The 25,614-nt window shown below is 47.6% G+C and overlaps 1 protein-coding gene across 2 annotated transcripts; it reads right to left on the reverse strand.

Moving 5' to 3' along the window:
* Positions 1 to 1,079: 1,079 nt before the first annotated feature.
* Positions 1,080 to 25,035, reverse strand: dnaaf3l (dynein axonemal assembly factor 3 like). 2 transcript variants are annotated; one of them, XM_085969786.1, is made up of 13 exons: positions 24,851 to 24,938; positions 22,061 to 22,140; positions 19,962 to 20,056; positions 16,641 to 16,783; positions 13,140 to 13,233; positions 12,836 to 12,993; positions 9,407 to 9,583; positions 7,951 to 8,073; positions 5,815 to 5,937; positions 4,890 to 5,169; positions 4,316 to 4,430; positions 3,478 to 3,552; positions 1,080 to 1,632 (listed from the first exon to the last, which is right to left on the reverse strand). In XM_085969786.1, the coding sequence occupies exons 3-13, from the start codon at positions 20,041 to 20,043 to the stop codon at positions 1,485 to 1,487; spliced, it is 1,518 nt and encodes a 505-aa protein (XP_085825912.1). In that variant the 5' UTR covers positions 20,044 to 20,056; positions 22,061 to 22,140; positions 24,851 to 24,938; the 3' UTR covers positions 1,080 to 1,484. The 2 variants fall into 2 exon arrangements, with proteins under 2 accessions (XP_085825912.1, XP_085825913.1); XM_085969787.1 differs by lacking the exons at positions 22,061 to 22,140; positions 24,851 to 24,938 and adding an exon at positions 24,946 to 25,035.
* Between the last annotated feature and the right edge of the window lie 579 nt (positions 25,036 to 25,614).

Consider the following 25,614-nt stretch of genomic DNA (forward strand, 5'->3'; position numbering starts at 1 on the left):
GCAGGAGAGCCACTTTCAGGGTATCATATACCACCTGTATATTGAAAGAACAGAAACATCAGGACTGAATAATTATACCCATATCGCCACGTGGGTACAGGGTAAAAGCCAAATACTCTGAGAATGCCACGGCACAGAACTTCTGCTGCCTGGTCAGCCAGTCCTGTGTAATCTTAGATAAATGAAGAAATCCGTTAACCTCTCAAAACAGTAAAAACTGTACACCCTTGAGAGCCAGCACTTTTGTGAAGCCAATGCTGTTTTAAATAAAGGTGCTAAGAACTGAAAATAGGAAAAAAAAGTGAACGGATAGGATCCCGAGGGGATATAGGTGCTGTCAACACTTCCCACTGGATTTAGCGGAAGGGCAGCAGGCACTACAGCTACACGTAAGGATGGAGACACCACATTCATTGGAGCAACAACCTGCATTTCTCTAGCGCTGCTCATGTACAGCAAAACATCTCAGAGCACTTCACAGGGCAGTGGCCAAAGAACAGACACCAAGCAAGAGGGAGAAAGCGGAAAGAAGGATATAGAGGCACTGGAGAGGGTGCAGAGAAGATTTACAAGGATGATACCAGAAATGCGAGGGTATACATATCAGGAAAGGATGAACAGGCTGGGTCTCTTTTCTCTTGAAAAGAGAAGGCTGAGGGGTGACCTAATAGAGGGTTTTAAAATTATGAAAGGTTCTGATAGAGTGGATACAGAGAGAATGTTTCCACTTGTGGGGAAGAGCATAACTAGAGGCCATCAATATAAGATAGTCACCAAGAAATCCAATAAGGAATTCAGGAGAAACTTCTTTACCCAGAGAGTGGTGAGAATGTGGAACTCGCTACCACAGGGAGTGGTTGAGGCGAATAGTATAGATGGATTTAAGGGGAGGCTGGACAAGCCTATGAGGGAGAAGGGAATAGAGGGTTACGCTGATAGAGTTAGATGAGGAAAGACTGGAGGAGGCTCGAATGGAGCATAAACGCCGGAATGGACTGGTTGGGCTGAATGGCCTGTTTCTGTGCTGTATATCCGATGTAATCCTGTGTAAAAAGAGTGAGGTCATTCATTTCTTGGGACACTTTCAGACACCCATTTATTCCCAATGAATTTTAGTCAACATTGAGAGGGAAACAGGGAAGCCTTCAACTGGAATGAAATGTTCTCAGACTGCACCGTCACTGTCAGAATGAATCCATTTTCATACAGTGTTCCAGATTAGTTTTAAAAACTTCAAATTTTGATGTAGAAATTGTTATAAATAATAATTTTCCATCGCAACACAAGCTTGAAATGACAATCCATTCAGTTGGTTTTTTAAAAATTATATTCCAGTGCTTTGACCTGATGTGCTCCCGGCAGAATGTCCCAGTGCAGTCACCTCCAGTTTTAAACGCATCAGGACAATCAGTACTTGGTACCGGAGATGTTTGATGCGTCTGTTCTATTCAGCTATCCTCTGCCCTCACACTGGTTGATCAAAGTTACGGGTCATCCTTTAGTTCAAATCGTGCAAACGAATCCTTCTCGTCATCCACGTTCCCAAAAGGCACGAAGCCCGCCTCCTTTGCCATTTCGGTCGCACGGCTGGCAAACCCGGTTATCAGTTCTTTCCGCAGATCTAGCATAAACCTAGTGAAACAAAACACGGTGTACTTTACTTCAAACCTTTACACGCTATTCTCCAGTCTGACCAAGCCACAAAGACTGAGGAATCAACTCTTTTACTTGCCCCTGTCCAGTAACTGTTCAAAGTCTGAATAAGAACATAAGAAATAGGAGCAGGAGTCGGCCATTCGGCCCCTCGAGCCTGCTCCGCCATTCAATGAGATCATGGCTGATCTTCCACCTCAACTCCACTTTCCTGCACTATCCCCATATCCCTTGATTCCCTTAATGATCAAAACTCTATTGCTCAGTCTTGAATACACTCAACGACTGAGCCTCCACAGCCCTCTGGGGTAGAGAATTCCAAAGATTCACCACCCTCTGAGTGAAGAAATTTCTCCTCATCTCAGTCCTAAATGGCCGACCCCTTATCCTGAGACTGTGACCTGTAGTTTGAGACTCTCCAGCCAGGGGGAAACACCCTCTCAGCATCTACCCTGCCACCCTAATAAAAATTGTAGAGAAATAGTGCTCATTATTCTTATCATATTTAGGAAATAAGTTGAAGATTTACACTGGCTCTGGTGGCTGTTCACTGCAAACTTTTTTTTTTGTTTGAACTATTTATTTCGGGGCCTTACTAGGTGGACATCAGGGGGGAAAAATTCAGTATCGCCCCGTTTGGGGCGCCGTTACCGGCTGTGCGCAAAGATTAGCGCCTGGCGCTAATTATCGCCTCCGACGGCAAACTTGGCTTTTATCACCCCTGGAGGTGATTGGAGCGCTAAATCAGGCGCTTCACACCTGTCTTAAGGCGCAAACGCTGAGGAGCGAGGCGCTACCTCAGAGCGCTGGTGAAGCACGGAAGGGCAAATCAAAATGAACCTGCAAAGTGCTGCTCAGTACTCAAAACTCCTTCACACAGCGTTGAATCTCTCCAGAAGTCTCTCTCTCTCTCTCTCAGAATGCGTGGTGCAAAAATGTCACCGACAAAAAAAGGCAGGAAGCGGTCGCCTTTAAATAGCGCTCCCCCTAGTCCCTTTCTGACAGCAAAACGCTCCCCTCAACCTGTCGTTGCTTGCGGCAGGCGGTAAGGCAGGAGGCGCCACTCAATATCCGGTCCGGGGCGCTACCGGGGCGTTGCGCACTCGACTGACGTCACAATCTGCCGGCGCAGGAGATCGTGGCGGAAGTGTTTAGCACCGCCACAAAATGTCTAGTTAATTTCGCGAGTGGCGCAAACATCGCTGCGCCCGGGCGCTCGTTGATTTGCGCCCCAATTGGCGCCCTCTTAAGGCACTAATGGGCGGCGCAAACAACTGAATTTTTCCCCCCAGGTATTCATGAGCAACTTAGTTTGTAGCACAGCTCACTGTATAATGTCAGTGCACTGCCACCATCCTCCTGACTACAGCATGCCCCATGGAGCTTCAGTACCCTCCGCAAGTAGCCCTTGACACCAATGCTGTAATAGGGTGATCCTTGCTGAATGAGCAGCGGAAACGTACCAATGCTCTATGCTGGTAGGCTGCTTGATTGTAGATATTTAAATTCTAGCAGTACTTTAGTGCATTAAGCCTTGATTGTGTCGACCTGTACCTAAGCTCTCTGGACTTGGGTAAATGAGGTGTGTCGCCATGGGCAGAGACAGTGCTCGACATATTGGGCGAATAGCGGCACTACCTGTGTGAAGACCCTTAAATCAGTGATGGGTTTCTGCATGTGTCAGATACAGTACTGACAAAAAAAAGACACCTTCAATTGAAACTCACCAAAGCACAGCAAGGAAGTGGAGCGGGGCTTAAAATCCTGTCTGCGATCAGCGTAAGGACCATTTAAGTGACATATCAGAAGCCGCGAAAAACTTACTTTGCTAATTCCACAATTAGAGTTGCGTGTGGAGCGACAATCTGCTTCACCTCTGGTTTCAGCTGGTGAACCATACTGGGGGAAAAAAATAAGAATAAAATTACAGACAGAGAGAAAACACAAAAGATAGCACGAGAGTGCGGAGGAAGCAGAACAGCAACAGAAAGCAGGAGACAACGAGAGCACAAAATCATTAGAAAGCAAGACAGAGCAGAATCCACATGAAAAGTAGTGAAAATGCAGAAGGGCACAAGAGAAAAAAAGAGGAAATATGCAAAAAAGAAACTCGCATTTCTATAGCGTCTTTCACGACCACCAGATGTTCCAAAGTTCTTTACAGCCAATGAAGTACTTTTTGACGTGTAGTCACTGTTGTAATGTAGGGAACGCAGCAGCCAATTTGCGCACAGTAAGCTCCCACAAACAGCAATGTGATAATGACCAGATAATCTGTTTTAGTGATGTTGATTGAGGGAGAAATATTGGCCCCAGGACACCGGGGAGAACTCCCCTGCTCTTCTTCGAAATAGTGGCAGTGGGATCTTTTACGTCCACCTGAGAGGGCAGACGGGGCCTCGGTTTAATGTCTCATCCGAAAGACGGCACCTCCGACAGTGCGGCGCTCCCTCAGCACGGCACCGGGAGTGTCAGCCTAGATTTTTGTGCTCAGATCTCTGGAGTGTGACTTGAAAACACAACCTTCTGACTCAGAGGCGAGAGCGCTGCCCACTGAGCCACAGCTGACACGATAGACATTAATGGAGCTATTGAAACAAAGGCGTTTGCAACACACATATACAGAGGAATGAAACGCACATACAGAAAGTCTCCGGTTCACCTGCAGGAGAAGTAGATCACATTAAATAGGTTGCTGTAGTTGCTCTTCTTATGAAGCTCTGTTACACAGTTTAATGGTAGGAAATGAATCTTCACATCAGGCAGGGGGAGGTAATCTGAGCGAGGAGAGAGAAAAAGTTAAGTAACTGAATTTTCTTGCATCTACCCAAGCCGACACACGGAAACCGGAGATGTCTAACGCTGTTAAAATAATCACAAAAAACAAACCTTCTTGCCAATCAGATTCTGGAAACAAGGTGAGTGCGTGTGAACGTGGATATGATTTTACAGTATGCAAGGAAGTGCTTTTACCCAGGGTCAGTACCATGAAGTCAGAAATAAGCCATAGGAGCGACAGATGTTTTGGGGACTTTTCCTCTACTGATGTCTCGGGCCAACCCCGGGATATACGAGGGTCGACAAATAGGGAATGGTGTCTTCCTCCAATCTGTTGGCACCCGTTCAATATGCAACTTGTGTAAGCCAAAGATAACAACTAATTATTGACAGGAACCAGCCACTGGATGAGTGTTCTGTGTTTGATCCCCTCCCCTGAGTTTTTCTGTAAACCATACCATATTCAGCTGTACTGCGGCCTCCATCGGCCCCGGTGTCATCCACCTCATTGTTTTGCTTCACCGTTCCCTCCTCTATCACAATCCCTGGCTGTTCACTTTTAAGGGTCGGTTCGTCGTTTATATTAGAAGGGTCATTCACCATCTCGGCTTCCTCCTCTTCTTCTGTAAGCTCACGCAAGATGGCCTGTTCTGTTGGTGGCAGCAGTACATATCTCTCCTTAGCAACCAGCTCGTGGAGGAAGGCGGTTATGTTGTATTGAGAGATATCCTGTGCTGTCTACAGAAAAGAAACATGATCAATTTTTTTTTACATATGTTTCCATTGTTATGTACTAAATGCCCTAATTATGTGCATCAATGCAGGTATGCCTTAAGCAGTTATTATCTTAATCCTAGGCAGATGAAATTCAGTGAATTCTAGTCTCAATCATGGCACCATTTCTTAGAAGAGCAGGGGAGTTCTCCCCGGTATCCTGGGGCCAATATTTATCCTTCAATCAACATCACTAAAACAGATTATCTGGTCATTATCACATTGTTGTTTGTGGGAGCTTGCTGTGCACAAATTGGTTGCCGCGTTTCCTACATTACAACACCGACTACACTTCAAAAAGTGCTTCATTAGCTGTAAAGTGCTTTGGGATGTCCGGTGGCTGTGAAAGGTGCTATATAAATGCAAGTCTTTCTTTCGATCTCATTCAGATAGGGAACACATTGAAGCCTGGGAAATGGAAATGTTACACTGGCGCAGCAGGAGGCGAGACTCGCATTCTCTTTAATACAACTCCTGGAGCAGGGTTTGTAAATACTTAAATACCATGTAGATCTCAGGGTCCTTTATCAGGATTCTTCACTCGCTAAGAGATTGCTAAAGTGAACAGTTTGTCATAATGGCTGTAAAACAGACGGGTTGATTTGTTACCTTAACATGGATGCCATTTGCTGTCTTTAGAAGGGATTGCTCTTCAGTTACAATTCCGAATGCAATGTATGGACTCGTGACAATATCTCCCCAGTAACCGCGGGTAGGAACCTTCTCTCCTTTCTGCAGGAAGACAGTGCAATCTTCATAAGGCATTCAGGGAAATGAATGAGTCTCTGCTAACAACGCTCACAGATAAAAATAACATTTCTGTTGCTTACTTCCTGTCACTGTCTCTCTGCTTGTCTCCCACTCTTTAATGCTGTCTGTCTCACTTTCTCTGACTTTTCACTTGTCCTCCACTCTTTCACTCACACTCGCTATGGCGGTCACACTATTTATTCTTGTCATCCGTTTATCATTTCAGATTTTTTTCCCTCACTATTTCGGTGAGTCTTTCTTTCCATTGGTCTCCTCTTTTTTTTCTGTATGATTTCACGCTCTGTGTGCCTCTCGGTTTTTGCCTCTCTTTCTGTATGACTCTGTCAGCCGTGGCTCAGTGGGTAGCACCCTCGCCACTGAGTCAGAAACTTGTGGGTTCAAGTCCCGTTCCAGAGTCTTGAGCACAAAAATCTAGGCTGACACTCCCAGCGCGGTACTGAGGGAGCGCTGCACTGTCAGAGGTGCCGTCTTTCGGATGAGACGTTAAACCGAGACCCCGTCTGCTCTCTCAGGTGGACGTAAAAGATCCTAAGGCCACTATTTCAAAGAAGAGCAGGGGGAGTTCTCCCCGGTGTCCTGGGCCAATATTTATCACTCAATCAACATCAGTACAGGAAACTCTTTTTCATCCGGCACCGACGGGACCGGATTACAGAGAGGTATAGTTAAAAGGTACGAGAGCTCCGTACACAGCAACAAATCCAGGCTTCCCTGTTGCTTAGCAACAGCCGCAGGAACCCCGGCCACAGACCAAGCGTCCCTGTTGCTTAGCAACAAGTGCAGAAACCCCCGATTACACAGCCACAGATCCAGGAACGGCCACTAATATGAAGAAAAACTTAACTGAACCTACTCCTGAATTTTGCCGGGGGTTAACCGAGATTTCCGGTTGTTTGGGTGCCGGTAAATCGAGAGTTTCCTGTAAAACAGATGATCTGGTCATTATCACATTACTGTTTGTGGGAGCTTGTTGTACGCAAATTGGCTGCTGCGTTTCCTAGGTCCGGTGGTTGTGAAAAGTGCTATATAAATGCAAGTCTTTCTTTATTTCTTTCTCACCGTCTCCTTTTCCTCTCACCCGGCCTCCTCGCCCCAGGGAAATTAGACAGCAAGACAATCACAAAGGAAATTCTTTTTCCTTCTTTCACGGTGGCCACCTTTTCTCGATTTCCCCCACAACTCAGCCTCACCCAATGGGTGTGTGTTTGTGCGTGTGTGGGCACGCATGCACGCGCACACACATAATTGTGTGTTATCGAGGAAGTGGAGCTGAAGGAAAACACGCACCTGATTCCCTTCCTTAGAGACATAGAAAAATAGGAGCAGGAGTCGGCATTCGGCCCTTCGCGCCTGCTCCGCCATTCAATATGATCTTGGCTGATCCTCTATCTCAACACCATATTCCTGCTCTCTCCCCATACCCCTTGATGCCTTTTGTGTCTAGAAATCTATCTATCTCCTTCTTCAATATATTCAGTGACTTGGCCTCCACAGCCTTCTGTGGTAGAGAATTCCGCAGGTTCACCACCCTCTGAGTGAAGAAATTTCTCCTCATCTCAGTCCTAAATGTCCTACCCCGTATCCTGAGACTGTGACCCCTCGTTCTAGACCCCCCCAGCCAGGGGAAACATCCTCCCTGCATCCAGTCTGTGCAGCCCTGTCAGAATTTTATACGTTTCAAGGGGCTGCGCATGAAGGGAACTGGAAAATGTGATCACATGAAAAATAAGCACCTTCGGTGATGGGCCGGAAGTACGACTGACCCAATTCTTTCAGGTCACCTTACCTGAATTGCTATCGTCCTTGTCTAAAGCTCATGGTTGGAACATTGCTCCCCTTTACCAACGCCAATAAGAGCTCGCCCTTTATCTAAAAGTTACGAATATATCCCTTTCTTTTCCACCTAAATTTATGACATTTACAATATTACACAAATTATACAAAAACAGATGCTTGACTTGTAGCTGAACGTACGTAATTCATCAGCAGCCCAGAAGCCAGAGACTTGTTAGGAACATCATACAAGCCCTCACGGGCCTCAAATGCCAAGCCTTTATCTCGCCACTGGTAGTACTGTCGATTGTTTACTACACGAGCCTGCAACAGGAGAAAATTATGAAGAATCTTGACAGCACAATGACGGTCATTTATGACTCAGTCCTAATAAAATGAGAAAAAAGGCCTGTGGGGAAGAATGCTTTCAGCAAGATCGTCCCCATATAGCAATTTATAATGGAAACATAATAAGGATAAAATCTACTACTTTAAAATAGAGGCTCAAATATGTCTGTGCGCCCTGGCCCAATTATTCCCCAGCTTCTAATATTTCCTCACCTGAAGAGTATACTTGGTTTTGGTTCCCCGTGCAAAGTGCCACAGGAGATTAAAAATCTTAGGTCCGCACCAACGTTTCCGCTAAGCTGCGCAGCCGCGGTCTGGAGGCCCCCGCGCAGGCCGCTCATCGGCTTTTACGTGGAAGAAATTTGAATGGACCGCGCAGCCAGTTAAAGGGACCACGCACGGAAAAAAAATGAAGAGGGAACATTGTGTGGATCTTTCATCCCCTCCCACATTTCCCGGCCCCCAAACTGGCCTTTTAATCTGTATCATTTCCTGCTTTTTTTTCTCAGTTCTGACGAAGGGTTTTCGACCTGAAACGTTAACTCTGTTTCTCTCTCCACGGATGCTGCCCTGGCCTGCTGAGTTTTTCCAGCGTTTTCTGTTGTTATTTCGGATTTCCAGCATCCGCAGTATTTTGCTATCGTATTGGGTCTGCACACATTGCTGGTGTCAACATTTGCCATTTGAGTGCTATCCTGTGTCCAAATGTATAATGGAAGCTGCCTATGTAAATTGTCATTCTGAGATCACATCCTCCCAGCAGTCGGGGCGCCGTAACGCCTCAGTTTCGTGTCTCCCAACTCCTCAGCCTGTACTGCAGAGGACATCCAACGCTCTAACCAACTTCAGTTCCCTGCTTTCCAAAGTGTCCTAATTTGTCAATGTCATTACTATGATCGTCCAAATCCACCTCAACATCCAGATTAGAAATATGGGGCATATTTTATTCAGTCGTATTGCAGCGATGCTTTGCTTACGACAAAAGTGCATCACCTAAAAGGCTTCTAACATTTGAATTAATTCAGCAAGTATTTTGGCCGCGTTGCATTATCAATCTGCTGAAGCTGTAGATTACTGTTTTTAACACACTGAAAAACTCAGAGAAAGGGACCTTCATTTCCTGTGCTGTAATTTGATTTAAACCCAGGTTTTAAACATCGAAAGCTTATTTTAATATAGTCTACCACCCACCTCAGTGAGAGAATTTTATGTCTTCTCATTACCAAATATCTTAGCTGGTTTTAATTCATGACAAATGGAGAACATATTGAAATGCTGCAGCACTCACCCCGTGAGCGCGAATACTTACCCCTCGATCATACAATTTCATATGCAAGTCCCAGTCATAGGCTCCTTGCTTAGAGTCATATCGGTTGCCCAAGTATTGCCTGTTTCGTAAATCCCACATCTTACTGATCTGAAACACCTTTTGATCCGGATTCCTCCAGAATTTAAAAGTAGCTTCCAACTGGTCTCTCTCTTTAAACTGCAAGAAGGTGCGAAAAAGAGTTTTAAAATTGAAAATCAAACTCTTACAAGAATTCATATACTTTGGAAAGGACCTGTTAAACAACTTTTGGACCACAGTATCAAACCTCAAGAATCTTATCTTAAGGTTCATATAGCGCTAGTAACGCCTACAAGCAGGACTGAGGTACGCCTGCCACTGGAAGCCATGGCAGCGTACAACTAGTGACACCGTGGATAACTTGTATCATAGAATCATAGATATTTACGGCACAGAAGGAGGCCATTCGGCCCGCCGTGTCTGCGTCGGCTGAAAAAGAGCTCTCCAGTCTAATCCCACTTTCCAGCTCTTGGTTCGTAGCCCTGTGGGTTCCGGCACTTCTAGTGCATATCCAAGTACTTTTTAAATGTGATGAGGGTTTCTGCCTCTACCACCCTTTCAGGCAGTGAGTTCCAGACCCCCACCACCCTCTGGGTGAAAAAAGTTCTCCTCAACTCCCCTCTAAACCTCCGACCAATTACTTTAAATCTATGCCCCCTGGTTATTGACCTCGCTGCTAAGGGAAATAGGTCCTTCCTATCCACTCTGTCTAGGCCCCTCTTAATTTTATACACCTCAGCCTCCTCTGTTCCAAAGAAAGCAATGCCAGCCTGTCCAATCTTCCCTCATAGCTAAAATTCTCCAGTCCTGACAACATCTTTGTAAATCTCCTCTGTACCCTCTCTAGAGCAACATGCTCAAGCTTGTGAGTGTTGCATCCAAAGGATGTAATTCTGATGCTAAAGGGAATTGGAATTACCGGAATGAGCTACATAAGCCACTAATTTAGCGTGAACAAAATAAACATAGAAACATAGAAGATAGGAGCAGGAGTAGGCCATTCGGCCCCTCGAGCCTGCTCCGCCATTCAATGCGATCATGGCTGATCATCCAAATTCAGTACCCTGTCCCTGCTTTCTCCCCATAGCCCTTGATCCCTTTAGCCTTAAGAAATATATCTAACTCCTTCTTGAATATATTTAATGAATTGGCCTCAACTGCCTTCTGTGGTAGAGAATTCCACAGGTTCACCACTCTCTGGGTGAAGAAATTCCTCCTCATCTCAGTCCTAAATGGCTTACCCCTTATCCTTAGGCTGTGACCCCTGGTTCTGGACTCCCCTGCCATCAGGAACATCCTTCCTGCATCTAGTCTGTCTAGTCCTGTTAGAATTTTATAAGTTTCAATGAGATCCCATTAGTCACGGGGTTTACAATGGGAGCTACTGCAGGAGCCCGGGAAAGCTGGTCGTGCGAATGACGATCAGATTGCCAGCCCACAGGGGCTTGCAGAAAGCTCACAGCCAGCCAGGGGAGGGTGGAGTGAATAAGTCATTAACAGCACCCACCTGTATGCACTAGTGGAACAGAGCCAGTTGCTAAGAGAAGGGGTAGGAAGTAAACACGGCTACGGTCAATGCAACCTCCACAGGCTTGGGAAAGAGAGGGACAATGAGAGAGAGGAAACCAAACAGTACTGACCTGCAGGCCCATTGTTGTCCAAATGGCTAATGTCACATGGAAAGCCTGCTCAGGAGACATTTGCACATTTACATGTATGTATATACAACATCATCTATTTCTGGTCAGGCTGCATCTGTGGAGAGAGAAACAGAGTTAACGTTTCAGGCCGATGACCTTTCGTCACGAAAGGTCATCGCCCTGAAACGTTAACTCTGTTTCTCTCTCTCCGCCGATGCTGCCTGGCCTGCTGAGTGTTTCCAGCATTTTCTGTTTTTTATTTCAGATTTACCCGCATCCGCAGCATTTTGACTTTGTACCATTTGCTTCTGGTCTGTCTCCAGATCTGCTCACTCCTACAGATATTGCACCTTGGAGACGCGAAGTCGAACAATAAATTTAGCAAAAATGTCACAGGCAATTAGCTAAACGAAGCAAGTCCAAATTGATCAAGGATTACTTAGGCAACGGTATGGGGATGCTTACATTTCAGTCAGCGCCACATGCGGACGCGGGTCATTTATCATGTTTAAATCATGTGAAACGAGGAATTAAAAAAATATATTGCTAACGTTATGGTTCCATGAGACATCAATGAACAACATCTGGATGGAAAATAAACCCCTTTTACTGTGTTGTAACATTAAAAGAACTGTTGCCTTTCATATGCTTGGACTTGTGTGAGAACAAGGCACTAATGCTTATTTTCTTCTTTGTTTTTCTCCTTCCCTCCCACGTGCCAGCTGTCCTTCACTCTGCCAGCGCAATTCACACCCCATCTAGAGCCATCCTTTGTTCCTTAACCTGCCCCATTACCACCTCCTCTCGCCTTGAATATCTCTTAATGTCTCTCAATGTCTCTTAATCTCTCCTGCTTTCTATCCTATCACTGACCTTCCCTTTTGTTCTTTCATCCCCTCCCCCTTTTCCCAGCCCCTAAACCTGCTTTCTATTTCCTGCTTTTTTTTTCCAGTTCCGACGAAAGGGGTCTTCGACCTGAAACGTTGACTCCGTTTCTCTCTCTCCACGGATGCTGCCCTGGCCTGTTGAGTTTTTCATAGAAACATAGAAGATAGGAGCAGGAGTCGGCCATTCGGCCCCTCGAGCCTGCTCCGCCATTTAATGAGATCATGGCTGATCATCCAAACTCAGTACCCTGTCCCTGCCTTCTCCCCATATCCCTTGATCCCTTTAGCCTTAAGAAATATATCTAACTCCTTCTTGAATATATTTAATGAATTGGCCTCAACTGCCTTGTGTGGTAGAGAATTCCACAGGTTCACCACTCTCTGGGTGAAGAAATTCCTCCTCCTCACAGTCCTAAATGGCTTACCCCTTATCCTTAGCCTGCGACCCCTGGTTCTGGACGCCCCCGCCATCCGGCGTTTTCTGTTGTTATTTCGGATTTCCAGCATCCGCAGTACAGGAAACTTTGGTTTATCCGGAGGTTAACTGTCCGGAATGCTCGATCCACCGGCAAAAATCAGGAGCCGTTTCGTTAGGTTTTTTTTCTTTTCGTTGCTTTTTTTTCACCAGTCAGGCTCTGCAAGGTCTAGCTGAACAAGGTACGGCCGACTGTTTAAAAGCTGTTGCTAAGCAACAGGGATTGTTGCTAGATACGGAGCTCAAAAGCTCCGTATCTTTTAACATTAGCGTTGGTTTGTCCGGCAGTTTTGATGGGACAGCAACAGCTCGGTCCCGTCGGTGCCGGATATCACAAAGTTTCCTGTATTTTGCTATCATACTACTAGTGACTATACTAGCTTCCTACCTTCAGGCCAGACACGTCAACCATTGGCAGTTTCTTGTGAAGGTAATCAAGGTCCGTTACGTAGCGGATGAAGAGGTCAGCCTTGTCCTGCAGGTAGGCGGCAGTCTGACTCCGTATCAGGCTATTACCAAACAACTCAAGCAGGAGTTCACTCTTTTCTGCAGGGAAAAGGAAGACAAAGGCGGTCAAGAGATTGACAATTGTTTAAAAAAGAACGTAAAATAAAGGAAAGCACTACAACTGGAGAATTAGGAGGGTGCTCTTTGGTGCATTTTTACATTAAGAGTAGGAAATAAGCCTATACCTTGTAAACCCATCTGTCCTGGGGGTTCCAGAGCAAGGGTGAGAAAAAGGAGATGTCGGCCTATCAGCTCCAAGTTATTCTCCGCAATGTAGAACTGGCATAAGGAAGTGATAAAAATGTCAATCTACAGCAAGTTTGATTGTAAAATATAAATAGCAGCATATTACCGCTCACTGTTAAACATCATCTAAAAATGTACCAGCATAGAAACATAGAAGATAGGAGCAGGAGTAGGCCATTCGGCCCCTCGAGCCTGCTCTGCCATTCAGTGCGATCATGGCTGATCATCCAAACTCAGTACCCTGTCCCTGTCTTCTCCCCATGTCCCTTGATCCCTTTAGCCTTAAGAAATATATCTAACTCCTTCTTGAATATATTTAATGAATTGGCCTCCACTGCCCTCTGTGGTAGAGAATTCCACAGGTTCACCACTCTGGGTGAAGAAATTCCTCCTCATCTCTGTCCTAAATGGCTTACCCCTTATCCTTAGACTGTGACCCCTGGTTCTGGACTCCCCCGACCATCGGGAACATCCTTCCTGCATCTAGTCTGTCTAGTCCTGTTAAAATTTTATAAGTTTCAATGAGATCCCCTCTCAGTCTTCTAAACTCCAGCGAGTATAAGCCCAATCGACCCAATCTCTCCTCATACGTCATTCCTGTCATCCCAGGTATCAGTCTGGTGAATCTTCACTGCACTCCCTCCATGGCAAGAACATCCTTCCTCAGATAAGGCGACCAAAACTGCACACAATACTCAAGATGTGGTCTCACCAAGGCCCTGTACAACTGCAGCAAGACATCCTTGCTCCTGTACTCGAATCCTCTCGCTACGAAGGCCAACATACCATTTGCCTTCTTAACCGCCTGCTGCACCTGCATGCTTACCTTCAGCGACTGGTGCACAAGGACACCCAGGTCTCGTTGCACTTCCCCTTCTCCCAATCTATTGCCGTTCAGATAATAATCTGCCTTCCTGTTTTTGCCACCAAAGTGGATAACCTCGCATTTATCCACATTGTACTGCATCTGCCATGCTTCTGCCCAATCACCCAACCTGTCCAAATCATACTGGAGTTTCTCGGCATGCTCCTCACAGCACACACGCCCACCCAGCTTTGTGTCGTCTGCAAACTTGGAGATATTACATCTAGTTCCCGCGTCTAGATCATTAATATATATTGTGAATAGCTGGGGTCCTAGGACCAATCCCTGCGGTACCCCACTAGTCACTGCCTGCCACTCGGAAAAAGACCCGTTTATTCCAACTCTTTGCTTCCTGTCTGCCAACCAGTTTGCTATCCAAGTCAGCAAAAAGATATTTAAAGAAATGAGCTCCATTAAATGGAAATATTGATATGTGGGGGGGTCTCTGTTCTCTGCCTGTACCCCGACATGCAATATTCCCATTAAATTGTCTTTGTTCTGCGCGGCCTGTTTATTTCAATGGGCGTCCTCTTTAATTTTCTGCGCATGCGCGGTATTTCAGATGGATAAGCTTGTGACCGACCTTCCAGATTACTGCGCAGCCCAGCTCACACGCAGCTTAGGAGGAACACTGCCCCTACGTGTTTTCTTTAGGGTCAGCGCACCTTAAGACTATCCCCTTCAGCCATGAGGGATGCCCCAGGCTGCAGTCCTCACCAAGACCACTGTGACTGTCCACAACAGGAAGCGAGATAGGAGCAGGCTAAGTTGGCCACTACAGGAAACTCTCGTTTAAACGGCACCTAAATATCCGGAATTCTCTATTAACCGGCAAAATTCTCACTCCGAAAACAACACCTCAATAACCGGCAGTGTTGCCGAGTCCGAGTCCGAGTCTCCCGCGGTGGCCGAGTTAGTCAGTGGGGGTAGTTCTCCAAACTGCCACTACTCGGCTTCTTGGCGCTGTTGGAAGTCGGAACACCTCAATACCCCTGTAACAGGAGACTGACTCTCCCGCGCTGCCGGTAGTCTCTTCTGATCCGCCATTTTACAGGGGTACTGTGTGTCTCCCACGCTGCCGGTAGTCATTGCATTGCATTACCCTCAACTGGCAGTACTGTACTTGATCAAGCATCTTCCACCATCCATTTAACACAACATTCTGTAGGTGAGTACCCATTTACTGTATACTGCACATTGCTTGATTTTTTTTATTTTTCTTTGTTAAAAATAGCCTCAGTAGATAACCCTCTCCGTCATCCGGAATTTTTGATCAACCGGCAACACGCCGGTCCCGTCGGTGCCGGATACCAAAGAGTTTCCTGTAATTGTATTCTCCCACATCAACACCACTGATGTAAAAAGAGTACTGAGTGCTTGGTTTGAGTATAAAACAAGGCTTTAATCAACTCTTTCACAACCATGAGATTCTAGTTACATCACTAGTTCCTGGTTACAGAAACATCCTGAGCAAGCTGGGCCCACGCCCGAGTATTTATACTCCTTGGATGGCGCCACCAGCTGGCCGCCCAGTGTTACTTCATGAGTTATTTCTTCATGAATGATGAGATTCATGACAGCCACTACAGTTGGCCTCAGTATCTTGGGCCAGGGAGGGCGAGAAAAGAAAAATCCAGTGTTCCCATTCCTCGTTAGCGAGAGACTGAAGCCTCATTGGAAAGTGCACATCAAAGAAAGAAAGACTTGCATTTATATAGCACCTTTCACGACCACCGGAGAGAAAACACGAGGGATAGCATGAAAGTGCGGAGGAAGCAGATGAGCAACAGAAAGCAGGAGACAACGAGAGCGCAAAATCATTAGAAAGCAAGACAGAGCAGAATCCACGTGGGAAAAGTAGTGAAACAATGCAGAAGGGCACAAGAGAAGAAAAGAGAAAATATGCAAAAAAGAAAAGAAAGACTTGCATTTATATAGCGCCTTTCACGACCACTGGATGTTCCAAAGCGCTTTACAGCCAATGAAGCACTTTTTGAGGTGTAGTCTCTGTTGTAATGTAGGAAATGCAGCAGTCAATTTGTGCACAGCAAGCTCCCACAAACAGCAATGTGATAATGACCAGATCATCTGTTTTAGTAATGTTGATTGAGGGATAAATATTGGCCCCAGGACACCGGGGAGAACTCCCCCTGCTCTTCTTCGAAATAGAGCCGTGGGATCTTTTATGTCCAACTGAGAGGGCAGACGGGGCCTCGGTTTAATGTCTCATACGAAAGACGGCACCTCCGACAGTGCAGCACTCCCTCAGTACTGCACTGGGAGCGTCAGCCTAGAGTTTTGTGCTCAAGTCCCTGGAGTGGGAACGATGAACCCACAACCTGCTGATTCAGCGGCGAGAGTGCGGCCCACTGAGCCACGGCTGACACGTGTGTGAACAATGGGCGAGAAAAAAGATTGGCTCAGCTTCTGGAGTCAAATAGCCCGATGACACTCACTGCCGAGGCAGTCAGCATCAGTGGACTGATATTTCAGCAAGAATCAATACTTTCAGGAGAGGAAGGAAGGAAAAATAAAATCAAACAAAGATTCTGCTGTCTTCTCGTCCTTGACTTACATTAATCTTTCTCCGTGGCCAGCGGTGAGCCTGGCAGATAGTTGTTAAGAGATGTCGGCTGTCACCAGCACCAACCATGAGAATATTCAGTTCGGGGACGTTATCTTCGCTTGAGCTCAGAGTCTCCATTGTAACAGTTAAACCTGCCAAGATTACACTAGATGCAATTAGAAGAGTTGGGTAGAGGTGAATTTTAAGCAGGCATTATTCTTTAAAATCACTTCTGATGATAAGAACCCTTCCTATTTTCTCCCCACTTCATTTGAGAATGAAGTCGGAAGGTCACACTTGTGTCACATCAGTGCTGCTACAAAGTACACTGGTGCTCTAAAACGTCGTTTCCCCAGACCATTTATTTTAGTAAAATTACTGCCGATTAATCTAAACCACAATCATGCTTTTTCCTGCGTTGCTTCCTGGCACGGATTTGATGGGCCGAATGGCCTCCTTCTGTGCCATTATGACTCTACAGGGAAAAAATTGAGCCGCACCTCCCTTGGGGTGCTAACTTTGACGGGGTGCTACTTTAAGCGCCCTGAAAAAATTAGCACCCCCGCGGCCGAAATTCACCTGTAGCGCCCCAAGAAGGAAGTGGGGTGCTACTGGAAGCGCCCCACCTCCCTCTTGGGGCGCTGCGAGGGAATCTGCCGCTCTGCGGCACGTCGCGCCATGGTACTGCAGGCCTTCCTCCCCTTATTAAAGGGGAGGGGCCTAGCGCACCGCGACCCGGGGCCCAGCCAGGCCACCGGGGATCGGGAGTGCCGGCAAAAGAGCCCGGCACTCGAGAGAAGTGCCAGACTCACGGAGCGCAGCCTGCACTCCGCGGGGGGGGGGGGGGTCTGCTCAGGAGGCCGGGGACGGCAACGGGGGCAGGTGCTGGCTGGTGGCCAGCAACAAAAATAGCCGCCCGACACCTTCCCTTTAATTAGCGCCGTCCCGGCCGCAGGTACGGCCCCCCTGACCCCGTCGGACATAGCGTCCGGCGGTAAGATAGGGGGGCACTACCGAAGCTCATGGCCCGGGCGCGAGCGGGGCGCTGCGCACGTCGTTGACGTCATCGTCGGCGGCGCAGTGGGGCGCTAACGGTTACCGCCGCCGCTAACCTCCCGCTGAATTTCGCAGGGGGCATTGGCGATGCCGCCCCCAGGCGCTAGTTGCTTTGCTACACGAGCCTGCAACAGGAGAAAATGAAGAAGAATCGGGAGGCGCAAAGAAACCGAATTTTTAGGCCTGTGACTTCAAAGGCTTTTATAAGCTCTGGATCTCACATGATGTGTCTCTCCAAGTATAGTTTGCAGGCGTTGCTGATGGTAAATGAATGCACTGTTGCTCCCATTATGACGACTACTTTACTGAATAAACTCATTATCAGAATACTCTGGTGCATTCACCGCACCTACTCAAAACCAAATGAGTAGAAGCACTCGTGACTATAGTATCATTGATTATAGTGTGATGGCAGAACACAGCATTGAACCATTATTAAACTCGAACACACTTTAGATTTCAGCTTGGAAGCCAGGCATTTGACTTCTCTCGAATCTACTGTCTGCAAAGCATGCAAATTAGTCCAGCTAAAAGATCATCTATATATTATTAAAATCGGTGTGTCGTCATCTCTCCGGCTCAAAGGTCCTATGGCGACAGGTCCAATGGGTCCACACCCACAGCTCTTTCCAATCCATTTCCTTTTTCTCTTCCATGTTGTATTCTAGTAACCCCACTTTTCTGACTTCATCATCTGCTTTTTTGGTCTCCTTATTTAAGGAGGGATATACTTGCATTGGAGGCAGTTCAGAGAAGGTTCACGAGGTTGATTCCTGAGATGAGGGGGTTGTCTTATGAGGAAAGGTTGAGCAGGTTGGGCCTACACTCATTGGCGTTTAGAAGAATGAGAGGGGATCTTATTGAAACATATAAGATTCTGAAAGGGCTCGACAGGGTAGATGCTGAGAGGGTGTTTCCCCTCGTGGGGGAATCTAGAACTAGGGGGCATAATTTCAGAATAAGGGGGCACCCGTTTAAATCGGAAATGAGGAGGAATTTCTTCTCTCAGAGGGTCGTGAATCTTTGGAATTCTCTTCCCCAGAGAGCTGTGGAGGCCGAGTCATTGAATATATTCAAGGTGGAGATAGACAGATTTTTGAACGATAAGGGAGTCGAGGGTTACGGGGAGTGGGCAGGGAAGTGGAGTTGAGGCCAAGATCAGACCAGCCGTGATCTTATTGAATGGCGGAGCAGGCTCGAGGGGCCGAATGACCGACTCCTGCTCCTCCGTCTTATGTTCTTTTGGATAGGGATTTTCCTTCTAAATATAAATATTCCCAGCCTGGCCCTGTTCCTCAATCCCCGCAAAATCTTCCAAAGACGTACACACATCTCAAGACGCCACTCTGAACTGGAGTAAACACTCATTTTAAAATATTCCTAACCCCACTCCATTGCTCCTACTCTGCCCCTTACGATATGAATTGATTTTAAAACGCCGATGAGCGCTTGTAACAGGAAGCAGATGAAACAGGTTTTGCCTGCATTTCGTGTGCTGCTCCTTCATCACAATCTGGACCTAGCTACCACAGGCCCTAAACAACACCACTACAACGAGACAGGCAAAGTTAAGTGACAGGCAGTCCCGCCACTCAACCCTGACAACAACTGACAATCTCCGGACTCCCCAAAGCCTTTCCCCCATCTACAAGGCACAAGTCAGGAGTGTGAATGTTCTCCACTTGCTCCAGCAACACTCGAGAAGCTCGACACCATCCAGGACAAAGCAGCCCGTCTGATTGGCACCCCATCCACCACCTTAAACATTCACTCCCACCACCACCGGCGCACCGTGGCTGCAGCGTGTACCATCTACAAGATGCACTGCAGCGACTCGCCAAGGCTTCTTTGGCAGCACCTCCCAAACCCGCGACCTCTTCCACCTAGAAGGACAAGGGCAGCAGGCGCATGGGAACACCACCACCTCCAATTCTCCTCCAAGTCACACACCATCCTGACTTGGAAATATATCGGCCGATCCTTCATCGTCGCTGGGCCAAAATCCTGGAACTCCCTCCCTAACAGCACTGTGGGAGCACCTTCACCACACGGACTGCAGCGGTTCAAGAAGGCGGCTCACCACCACCTTCTCAAGGGGCAACTAGGGATGGGCAATAAATGCTGGGCCTTGCCAGCGACGCCCACATCCCATAAGCGAATTTAAAAAAAATCACTTCCATAAACTCAGTTGCAATGCCGAAATGATGGGAGAGTTTAAAGAAAAAAATGAGTTACTACGTTTAACTTTAGTTGAGATTTTCAAATCACACTCACCTTTCATTTGGAAATCCATTGCTGGGCTGAACCCCCACCAGGTCACTGCTCCAAACCCCTCCCCAGTCCCACTGGCAGTCATCTCTTCTACTGGACTGAGGAATAGAAAAAACAATTACATTAAATTCATCGCAACACTGCATCAATTAAGTTATAAAGAGCCAAGTTTCTAATTTTATTCTCCACAGTTTTAAATTTCAATCACTGGCTATGAAAAGCATTCTGCAGTAGGTAAGAACGCTATCTCCTTTCTATCTGATGCTGACTCAACACATCTGTGACTTTCGTTCCTCTCCTCAGTCACAATGCTGTCAGATGCAACTCCCATCTCCATCAGTCACAGCTATTATCCACACAATCAGCTACAACAAATACTGATGTCCTGGAGATTGAACGGACATCATTCTGGATGTAAAAAAGGTTGAGTCCTTCCCATAATTTTACTGAATTTCCGAACATATTGTTAGAAGGTGAAATGCACCGTGCGATTCAACAACAACAACTTGTATTTATATAGAGACTTTAATGCAGTAAAAAGTCCCAAGGTGCTTCACAGGAGTATTAGAAGACAAAACATTTGACGCCGAGCCACATAAGGAGAAATTAGGGCAGGTGACCAAAAGCTTGGTCAAAGAGGTAGGTTTTAAGGAGTGTCTTAAAGGAGGGAAGAGAGGTAGCGAGGCGGAGGAGTTTAGGCAGGGAATTCCAGAGTTTAGGGCCCAGGCAACAGAAGGCACGGCCACCAATAGTGGAGCGATTATAATCAGGGATGCTCAAGAGGGCAGAATTGGAGGAGCGCAGATATCACAGAAACCCCACAGTGCAGATAGAGGCCATTTCGGCCCATCGAGCCTGCACCGACACATATCCCACCCGATCCCCGTAACCCCTACACCAACACATATCCCACCGTATCCCCACATATTTAATCCCCTGAACACTAAGGGTCAATTTATCATAGCCAATCAACCTAACCCGCACATCTTTGGACTTGGGGGGGTTGTGGGGCTGGAGGAGATTACAGAGATAGGAAGGGGGCGAGGGCCATGGAGAGATTTGAAAACAAGGATGAGAATTCTGAAATCGAGGCGCTGCTTAACCAGGAGCCAATGTAGGTCAGCGAGCATGGGGGGTGATGGGTGAACGGGACTTGGTGCGAGTTAGGACACGGGCAGCAGAGTGTTGGATGACCTCAAGTTTATGTAGGGTGGAATGTGGGAGGCCAGCCAGGAGTGCGTTGGAATAGTCAAGTCTAGAGGTAACGAAGGCATGGATGAGGGTTTCAGCAGCGGATGAGCTGAGGCAGGGGCACAGACGGGCGATGTTACGGAGGTGGAAGTAGGTGGTCTTAGTTATGCTGCCGATATGTGGTCGGAAGCTCATTTCAGAATCAAATCTGACACCAAGGTTGCGAACAGTGTGGTTCAGCCTCAGACAGATGTTAGGGAGAGGGATGGAGTCGGCGGCTAGGGAACGGAGTTTGTGGCGGGGACAGAAAACAATGGCTTCGGTCTTCCCAATATTTAATTGGAGAAAATTTCTGCTCATCCAGAACTGGATGTCGGACAAGCAGTCTGACAATTTAGAGACTGTGGCGGGGTCGAGAGAAGAGGTAGTGAGGTAGAGCTGGGTGTCGTCAGCGTACATGTGGAAACTGACGCTGTGTTTTCGGATGATGTCGCCAAGGGGCAACATGTAGATGAGAATTAGGAGGGGGCCAAGGATAGATCCTTGGGGGACACCAGAGGTAACGATGCGGGAGTGGGAAGAGAAGCCGTTGCAGGTGATTCTCTGGCTCCGATTAGATAGATAAGAATGGAACCAGGCGAGTGCAGTCCCACCCAGCCGGACGACGGTGGAGAGGCGTTGGAAAAGGATGGAGTGGTGAACCGTGTCAAAGGCTGCAGACAAGTCAAGAAAGGCTAAGGCTAAGGGGATCAAGGGATATGGGGAGAAATCAGGGACAGGGTACTGAATTTGGATGATCAGCCATGATCTCATTAAATGGCGGAGCAGGCTCGAGGGGCCGAATGGCCTACTCCTGCTCCTATCTTCTATGTTTCTATGTTTTCTATGTAAAACAAGGAGGGATACTTTACCTTTGTCACAGTCACAAAGGATATAATTTGTGACTTTGATTAGAGCCGTTTCGGTACTGTTGCAGGGGTGGAAACCTGATCTGTAATTCATGAACATATCCGCCTTTAATCTACATTTTCAAAACACAGCCTAGATTTTCGACCTGGATTATGCCAGCATAAGTTGAGTGACTGGGGCAGTGAATGCAGCGGGAGGCAATCCACCAGCTCCCCACTTGCCCCTGCGGTTTCTAAAATTTCCCTCTGGACGTGATGGGGGAACATACAACACATGTCCATAAACAGGCAAGCCTATTGTAATAACATGCAAAGATACAACGTCTGGCATATTTCCTGCCATTTGTGCCATAGTAACGCTGGACACAAGGGATGTCTCTTCATCCCTGGCACTCAGCATTGCTATGGGTGGTGTGAGAGCCATTTACTATTTAATTGGCCCCAAACCTGTGCAAACAATCAATGAACAAGCAATTACATAGGCTTCAGTGTTAAAAATAATAAAATTGTTCATTGAATTTTTACTGTCAACAGTGGGGCTTGCGGAAGTGCTACACTGCAGTGGTTGTAGACCCTGCTACAGCCAGATTCTGGCCCCATTCCACGCGGGCTCCTCGGTTGAAGCCCTTATCCATGCTTGTGTCACCTCCAACGCAATTATTCCAATGCTGTCCTTGCTTTATCCACACTCCGTAGACTCCAACTTGTTCATCACTGCCATCCTTGCCAACTCCCTGTTACCCAACGTATTCAATTTAAAATGCTTATCTTCAGTGCCGTGCTGAGGGAGCGCTGCACTGTCGGAGGAGCCGTCTTTCGGATGAGACGTTAAACCGAGGCCCCCGTCTGCTCTCTCGGGTGGATGTAAAAGATCCCATGGCCACTATTTTGAAGAAGAGCAAGGGAGTTCTCCCCGGTGTCCTGGGGCCAATATTTATCCCTCAATCAAAATCACTAAAACAGATGATCTGGTCATTATCACATTGCTGTTTGTGGGTGCTTGCTGTGCGCAAATTGGCTGCTGCGTTTCCCACATTATAACAGTGACTTCACTTCAAAAAGTACTTCATTGGCTGTAAAGCGCTTTGAGACGTCTGGAGGTTGCTAAAGGAGCTATATAAATGCAAGTCTTTCTTTCTTTCAAATTCCTCTACAGATTCACTCCACTCTACCTGTGCAATCTCCTCCAGTTACTTTCTGCCCTACACCTTTCAGTCTTCGGACTCTGGCCTCTTGTGCACTGCCTTCTCTCCCTGGCAGAGTTTTCATCTACCTTGGCGCTGCTCCCTTTAACTCTCTGCCGAGGCCCCTCTGCCTCTCTAGCTTCCTTTAAAAATCTTAATACTTATCATTTCTCCCAGGCCTTCAATGACATTACAACAGTGACTGTATTTCAGAAGTACTTGACTGTGAAGCACTTTGCGACATCCTGAATTCATGTTATATAAATGCAAGCTCTTTCTTATTATCCCCTAATATGCCTTGGGTTATTTTGTATGTGAAAAGCGCTAAACAAATATAGGCTGTTGATGATGTTGCTGTCGATACAGAAAACTGTAGTGGACTCATTTTCTGGAGAATTCTTTTCCAATGTATCATTTGTTGAAATAAAAGACTTGCATTTATATAGCGCCTTTCACGACCACCGGACGTCTCAAAGCGCTTTACTGCCAATTTAGTACTTTTTGAAGTGTAGTCACTGTTGTAATGTGGGAATAAGGCCTGCATGTGGAGGAAGGGACACTGCAACATGCTCACAAACACAAACCGTATTTTGTGCCTTAGCTCTGAGTCTTGAGGAGGCATTAATTAAGGTTTTCAATGAATTTGCATCAGCAGCAAAGCAAACAGCCATCTCAAGCCAGAAGGCAATGACCTCCTCTGCCAGTCGATGGCTGCATTGTCAGACCACATCCCCACCAGACCATCCCCCCAACCACCAGACCATCCCCCCAACCACCAGATCATCCATGAGCCCTATTGTCAGTCCACACCCCAGCAGACCATTTCACCCATCACCAGTACACAGCCCTGCCAGACCATGGCTCCATTTCTAGTCCATGACCCCCATCACCAGTCCATGACCCCAACCTCAGACCATAACCCTCAACCCCAGTCCGTGACCCCGATCCCCAGTCAGTGACCCTCAACCCCAGTCCGTGACCCCCAACCCCAGTCCGTGACCCCAACCCCAGTCCGTGAACCCCAACCCACGTCCGTGACCCCCAACCTCAGTCCGTGACCCCCAACCCCAGTCCGTGACCCCCAACCCCAGTCCGTGAACCCCAACCCACGTCCGTGACCCCCAACCCACGTCCGTGACCCTCAACCCCAGTCCGTGACCCCCAACCCCAGTCCGTGACCCCAACCCACGTCTGTGAACCAACCCACGTCTGTGACCCCCAACCCCAGTCCGTGACCCCATCGCCAGTCCGTGACCTCCAACCCCAGTCCGTGACCTCCAACCCCAGTCCGTGACCCCCAACCCCAGTCCGTGACCCCATCGCCAGTCCGTGACCTCCAACCCCAGTCCGTGACCCCCAACCCCAGTCCATGACCCTTAACCCCAGTCCGTGTCCCCCAACCCCAGTCCGTGACCCCCAACCCCAGTCCGTGACCCCATCGCGTCCGTGACCCCGCCCCCAGTCCGTGACCCTATTGCCAGACCGTGACCCCAACCCTGACTTTTGCCCCAACCCCATTCTATGACCCCCAGCCCCTGACCTTTGCCCCTCCCCCAGCTGCTCTGCCCATGTCCAGCACCAGCCAGGCTGCTGAGCCAACCAACCTTACCCCCAGGACAGACATAAAGAGAAAACGGTTCTCACGGCGCCCTTTCGGAAATAAAGTTTTTGGGAGAAAAAAAAGAATCGAAATAAAATCCTCACAGCGCGTCGAAGGATGAGGATCGGAGCCGCCGCCGTGCTTGAGGGACAGTCCGCTCCACCAATCAAAACCCCCTCCGGGTTTGTTGCCTAGGCGAGCTAGCCAATCGCAACGAGGCAGGGGGCGTGAACTCTCGGCGGTCTCCCTGGTAACCGGCTCCCCAACGGAAAACAGCGGCCGGGAGGAGTCAGTGCCCGCCAGCGCCGCCCCACGGCCGGGAGGAGTCAGTGCCCGCCAGCGCCACCCCACGGCCGGGAGGAGTCAGTGCTGCAGCGCCGCCCCGCGGCCGGGAGGAGTCAGTGCTGCAGCGCCCAACAACAGCGCCACCGCAAGAAGTCAGAGATAACAACAACAACAACTTGTATTTATAAAGCGCCTTTAAAGTAGTAAAAAGTCCCAAGACACTTCACAGCAGCAATATAAGACAAAAAATTTGACACCGAGCCACATAAGCAAATAACCAAAAGCTTGGTCAAAGAGGTAGGTTTTAAGGAGTAACTTAAAAGGAGAAAAGAGGGGCGGAGAGGCGGAGAGGTTTAACCACAATATAAGGTGGTCACTTGGTCTCACAGCACAGAGACAGGCCATTCGGCCCAACTAGTCCTGTTTGTCCTGTTTGAATTTAATGGGCCTAGTCATTTTAAAAGTGTGAAATCAGAACCCCAAGATTT

This window comes from Somniosus microcephalus, chromosome 28 (assembly GCF_052327205.1).
Source record: "Somniosus microcephalus isolate GS21.2 chromosome 28, FLI_Smic_1.0, whole genome shotgun sequence".
Classification (NCBI taxonomy): Eukaryota; Metazoa; Chordata; class Chondrichthyes; order Squaliformes; family Somniosidae; genus Somniosus; species Somniosus microcephalus.

Coding starts and splice junctions, on each gene's coding strand:
- dnaaf3l (XM_085969787.1), bottom strand. CDS start 20,043: ATGACTGCCAGTGGGACTGGGGAGGGGTTTGGAGCAGTGACCTGGTGG. Junction 13,234..16,640: donor GGCCACGGAGAAAGATTAAT/GTAAGTCAAGGA, acceptor TCCTTATGCCAG/TTCTACATTGCGGAGAATAA. Junction 9,584..12,835: donor TTGACGTGTCTGGCCTGAAG/GTAGGAAGCTAG, acceptor ACCTTCTTGCAG/TTTAAAGAGAGAGACCAGTT.